Source organism: Haliotis rubra, unplaced genomic scaffold (genome assembly GCF_003918875.1).
Source record: "Haliotis rubra isolate DU_JTF1 unplaced genomic scaffold, ASM391887v1 Scf447, whole genome shotgun sequence".
In the NCBI taxonomy this organism is placed as follows: domain Eukaryota; kingdom Metazoa; phylum Mollusca; class Gastropoda; order Lepetellida; family Haliotidae; genus Haliotis; species Haliotis rubra.
The window spans coordinates 814,698-821,217 of NW_025767132.1; the positions used below are offsets into that span (position 1 = coordinate 814,698).

Genomic DNA, 6,520 nt, shown 5'->3' on the forward strand with positions numbered 1-6,520 from the left:
TTACCAATTTTCCAACTTTTCCTTATCTGAAACAGACAGGTGTGCACTAACTGACATGATGTTATCACATGATACTCTCAGTTTTCCTCTCCACTCATGTGCTTGTTCTACTTCCTTGTTGACTACCCTATGTAGAGAACACAGACCGGGGATATGTGGACCGTGAGGCTGCTTGGCTGTTACCTGTATTATGTATAGTTTGGCATGAAATGCATGTGGACCCGGTTTTTTGTAAATATCTCTTCATCCAATGACCCAATCGATCTCAAACTGTGCAAGTAGATGTTTTGTCAGACAACCTAATCACGTTGTAAATCACCGATTTTATGCATTTGTATTAAAGAATCTGTCTATGTAACTGTCAACAAAATAAACAGCAGAACGCAGAATGCTTGCAGAGGGAGGGAGCCAATGACCTGTAACAGCGGCAGTGTTAATGGAAGACCTCGGGCTTCTGCAAATGATAATGCCCTCAAAAATAACATTACCCTTATATTATTACTAAAATACATAGAATTTGTGTTGAAAAGAAATAGGAAACAATGACATTAATTGGCTTTCGACTGTCAAACAAGTCAAAGCAACCCACATTCCCGCTTTAAATAGCGGTAATATAGGCTTTCTTGTTGGTGCTAACCTTAACAATTGCACTATTAAGACTGTTGATGGACCAAAACCGAACACATGTTGCAGGCTATGGTCTTGTCAAAGGCCAAGGTCGAATATCGTCACTTTTTGTTGTGACGTCACTTGAATTGTTCGATGACGTAATTGCATTCGGGCAGTCAACCCCGTCAAAAGTTGATTTGGGTAAACTTACAGTCAAATTCCGTCATTGTTTCCTTTTTCTTTTCAACACAAATTCCATGTATTTTAGCAATAATAACGGTAATGCTATTTTTGAGGGCATTATCATTTTTCAGAAGCCCTCGGTCTTTTTCAACTGCCCTCCTTCGTCGGGCAGTGATGGAAGACCTCGGGCTTCTGCAAATGATAATGCCCTCAAAAATAGCATTACCCTTATATTATTACTCACCCGTTGAAGATATCACAGTTTAATGAATCTACAATGTCATTACGCATGACCAAAGTAATGTGATCAAAACAAAATGTCACAAAACAACAAGTCCCGATATTCAACTGTTCTTTGCTTGGTTGCGTGTAATTTATATAGCATTTATAGTAAAAAATAATACGTTTGCTGAAGTCATTTAGTCCCTTTTTCATACCCCCGTGTTTATTAAACAAATCAAATTAAATACACTAATGTTGACAATCATCAAAGAAATGTAGGCCTATTCACACGAATGACCCCTGTTATGACGGCGTAATGCACTCGTTCTGTAAGTTGAATTCTGAGATATTATTTTGATAAGGTTGGGTGAGTAGTAAATATAATACTAAAGAATGTCCCGTGTAATACCATATTTATTAAACCTGTTAGATATCAAACCATTCACTCGTTTCAGAATTCAACTAGGAACTAGATTAGTGCTCGGTATCAGCATTCATTGAATTGCCTTTCACACATTCAACATTTGACTTTGAATACAGTGATGTCTCTTTGTCCCATTTGTCCTTTGCAAAACCTCTGAGTTTTATCTGGAAAAGCAACCACTTATAATAATGCATTTTCATACAAGGTCCATCACAAAACCAACTAAATTGACCAAAAAATATAATCCTGATACGAATTTGCAGCCATTTATACTCAACCAAATTCAAAAACGTGACAATTGTTAAATTTACTCCCAAAATGGAAGTAGCGTGTGCATTATCATGAAATTAGATATACATCATACTGCTATCATACAGTAACATTACAGACGATGAAAAGGGATGCACCATTATTTCGTTGCAAGAATAATGCATGATGTTCCATGATTTCACATTGGTAAAACGTTTGGAACAGAAGGCGTCAGTATCGAGTGTGACCTCCTCTGGACAGGAGAACCTATCGGAATGTGACCTCCTCGTGACATGAGAACCTGTCGGAACACTCGAGTGTGACCTCCTCGGGACATACGAACCTATCGGAACACTCGAGTGTGACCTCCTCGTGACACGAGAACCTATCGGAACACTCGAGTGTGACTTCCTCATGGGCTTGGTTCACCTTACATCTTCACTCACTCATGTTTCCAGCTCATCCATTAAGCCCCCTTTACACAGGACGGCGACCACTCTGCCTTCTCTCTGCGTTCTAAAAAAATTCAAAACGCCACTGAACACTAAAAGGAGACACGAAGAACGTAGAGAGAAGGCAGAGCCATCGCCATGAAGACAGAAAAAAGGCAGAGCCAACGCCAAGAACGGCTCAGAACGCCACTGTAGTGGTGACTGTATTGAACTTGCTCAAAACAAACGCGAGCGGTCGCCGTCATGGTGGATTGATAACAGGACGCATAGGGAAGGCACAACGGTCGGCGAAAGGACGCCACATTAAAACTTTGCCCCTGCCTTCTCTCTGCCTTCATTGTGCGTCCATTGAGCATTGTAAACCAATAGTGAGTGCTTTCCGCAATCTGATTGGTTAATTACCCTTGTCGAATATTGTTCGACATACCTGAAAATGATGGCCTTATAACCGCACATTAATACGTTGGCACTAATACCGTACTATTTTCGCTGCATGAATTTGCATAATTGAGGAACATTACCACCTCAAATTCTTTCTCTGGGATTTTGATACAATCTTTGAAGACGACAAATTCTTGGAAGAATTATTCAAAGATGATGGTGTATACAATCACATGGCACATAATCATATGTAATCAGATAACAGTAAAGTGATTGAAGAGCCATAAAATAATATCCTTCAATGATGTTTATTCACAAATGAACTGCTCCGCAAATTTTAGGATTCGAGTATTTAATTTGGTACAATATTCCAAGTTTAAAGATTATTATTCAGCCAAAGAATCAGTAAATGATACTTGTTTCTAGATAATGATCTTCCAAAATACACCAATGCCAGCACTCCGGACGTTTCCACTTCGAAATTCCAGCGTTAACGCTGACCCGGCTCCATCTTGTACACCGAGCGTCCCTCCACAGTCCCGCTTTGCTAAGGTTGATGAGAATGGCCTGAGGGAAATAATTGATGGGTCATTATCGAAAGCAACTGAGAGAATTACAATTTTCTTCAGAGGTGTGCAACGTTTAACATTTTGTAAACAAACCAAAAGGAAGTTATCCTTGCGATATATAACTTCGATCACATAAGCAATAAGCTAACATTCGCAGAAAACTAACTGATAAATACCATTCACGGGTATCTTACCTTCATATAGGTTTATTCAAGGTTTCAATGTCCAAAATGGATAGTAATCCATTGTGCGAATCTCGCATGGCGTGCCCGCCACTGTCGATATCAAAACAGTGTTGCTGGAAGTGATGTCACATTACTTCGATCATCTGATTGGCTGGGCTGCAGCCTTCTCGGATAGGAATGTATGGAAGGCTCTTGTCGTCAGAATTATCAATCACAACGTCCACAGTTATTTCAAGTTAATTAAAAATGTGAAATAACAAGTTTTCCACCAGAACGGCAAATAAGTGATGAAAAGTCACAAATTTACATACATGTTTGAACACTGAGAAAATAGTCACTCTTCGATCTCGTCGTGACAGGGGCACCAAAATTCTGAATGTCGACGCACAGAACGAATGGGGGTACAGTAACGAAGATGTACCCAGTGTTGACACGCAGGGTGTGTACACTGTGCCCATGGAGTAAAAACAAGAGAGACACAATCTCGAAGTGCATCGGGTACAAATTTCTTGCATTTACAGCATAAGTCTGTCTCACTGATGTCATTGTCCAATGAACTATCGGAGTCGTCATGATACACTCGTGAAGTAACACCCGAAGTGCTTGGCTTTTGAGAATTCGTGACATCAGTAGATTTCCGAGCAGACTTCTTAGCACTGGTTTTAGTTTTGGAAATGCCGACCCTCTTCTTTGGTGCAGGCTTATCAGATTTGTGGGAAATGATCTTTTCCAAAACGCTGTCTTCTGTAATCGCCTTTCCCCCGACCACGGCACTCAGAACTTTTCTTTTTTTAGTTGGCACAGATTTCTTTGAGAGTACATTTTCTTTGTCTTTGAAGAATTCCTCTGCAGTTGTCTCATCACGTGACCTAGATCCCTGCTTGTTGATTCCACTGACTTCATTGGGAGACATCCTAGAATCACTAACTGGCGACTTGAAAACAGTAGACTGCGCAAAGTTGATCGTAGCTGTCGCCGATTTGTCAAAGGGATATATACCACACTTCCTAAATGAAGACTGCAAGTTTGCTGGTGTTAGTGCGAGATTATATGCTCTACAACCCAGTTCACACACAGAATGCTTGTCAACAGAGCTTGATGCATGGTCCCGCATATGTTTGTGGCGTAGATTGTTATAAATCTTGGCAAAGGGTCCGAAGCAGCCAACATCCATAGGTTGTAATACATGGGATGTATGTGCCGGCAATACAAACAGGATTATGTGATTATCACGTGCCCAGTTGATCAGAGGAAGAGATACGTGTGACTTATGGCCATCATACAGTACAAGTAGTGGATAATCAGCAGATGCCGCGACAGCATGTTTCAAGAAATGGTCCTGTAGGTACTGCTGGAAAATCTCGCTGTTTGACCAACCAGAATCACTAACAGTGCCGGTTGATCCAGGTGTACATCCTGTCATCAGTTCATCGCGCATCCGTTGCCCCTTGAAGACAAAGTATGGTGGAATGCATTGTCCAGAAGCACTTCCGCAACCAATAACGGTTGTTGTACTTGATCGAGGGGATACAACTGCAACTGGTGTAGACTGGCTGGATGAAATGACTGATGGAGGAGAGTGGTTCTCGACAAGACCTTTCTCGTCAACATTGTAGATACGATGAGGGCTGTTCTTCAAGTTATATTTATTCATTATGTGTCCAAGCTCATCGAAGTAACGTGTTACAGTTTCTTCAGATGTTGCTTTCGCCCGCTGTAGTTCTAGTGAACGTGGTTTCTTCACACGTAGGTCAGGCCATCTCTTCATGAAACTGTAAAACCACTGAAGTGATAGGGGCTTGTCGTCATGTGACTTCTTTCCCAGATGAATGGCAAGATCTGTAGCTAAAGTGGTAACTTCAGCTCGAGTGTACCCATATCCAAAGTTGGCCATAGCATCAATATGTGACACCAATCCCTTTTCTTCTTCCATAGACAAAAGCGGGTCCCGTCCAACTGTACAACAGTCAATAGAAATCTTGCCACTTATACGATCATGGAGTGTTGCAAAGGAAACGAAGAATGTACTGGCAGCTTTCCTGATAGCCATGCCATCCAAAACGGCAGTGTAGGCCTTATCAAGCGCTTCAGATAAATATTGCCTATATTGACCTCTCCCAGTCTTTTCTCCATCAAGCAGAACCTATAAAATAAAATTATACCAACCTGCATTCCTTTATTACTCGCATGAAATGTACCAAATGTATGTACAAAGAGGATAAGAGATGGCCCTACTGGGCTTCCATAGTTTTATAATTCGGCAAGAGCTGCCGGACCCAGGTCACGTGACGTTTATAGTGACATGGTAAACAAAGCAGAGATGGGTCTCACACAGATATACTTCATGTCATTACGTAATTATTTGCATTTTATATGGGTCGAAAAAGTTACATTAGTGATCTATGATTGGTTATGTATATTTTGTAGTATATTAGCAATAACTTACGTTGGTTAACTTGACACGAAGCATATTTCGGTCCAGGCGAAAAAAATCGGTGTCGGCAGAAGATCAAAGCGCCAGGTAACGTCATATCTCGTCAGGTTCCGCGAGAATAAGCATTCAAAATGGCCGATCGAAGTTATGTTACGATCGAAGTTATATGATCACACGATACATGAAAGTTACCTCCCTTTCGCTAGACTGTCACAAGGCTTCTAAACAAATGTAGTTATTATTTCTCAAAAACAGCTTTCAACAAGATTTACATCTGATCTAACACTGAATGATAATAGATCTATTATGATATACTAAAATAGCAAAAAATAAATACTAATCGGTAATAATGAAAAGGTACTAATGCAGTCTAGAAAAATCCCATATCAAAACAATTAAAAATGTTGAAATCTTACCTTTTGTGTCCGGTTTCATCCCACATGAATCCCAATAATGAATCGTTCTTTCATTCATCCGAAATCTGTCGTCGATATCCGCGATTCTGTTGGGTACACCTCACTTCAGTCACGATGCGTTGGCAAAAATTCACTGTCACAAATGATGAAAAACATCTCCAAGAATGCCAAGTTGCCACACACATACACAAATCACTGCCTTCGCGCAACAGCCGTCATTCTGCTATCCCATGCCGGAATCGAGTTGAAAGTTTAAAATCATACTGCACCGAATCCAGCAGTGTACAGAAGAGGTCGTACTCGGCCATTTTGCAGGGATCTGATCGCCAACGCGTCGATTCTCGTGCCGTTGCCACTGTTTCATCATCTTGGCCCTTTTCACACTTGCAAAGTTCT

General features: G+C 40.8%; 1 protein-coding gene across 1 annotated transcript; it reads right to left on the minus strand.

Moving 5' to 3' along the window:
• LOC124289681 (MFS-type transporter clz9-like) lies at positions 1-5,324 on the minus strand. The gene is made up of 2 exons (XM_046726297.1): positions 3,812-5,324; positions 1-26 (listed from the first exon to the last, which is right to left on the minus strand). Exons 1-2 carry the CDS (start codon positions 5,322-5,324, stop codon positions 1-3), a joined length of 1,539 nt encoding a protein of 512 aa, XP_046582253.1.
• Between the last annotated feature and the right edge of the window lie 1,196 nt (positions 5,325-6,520).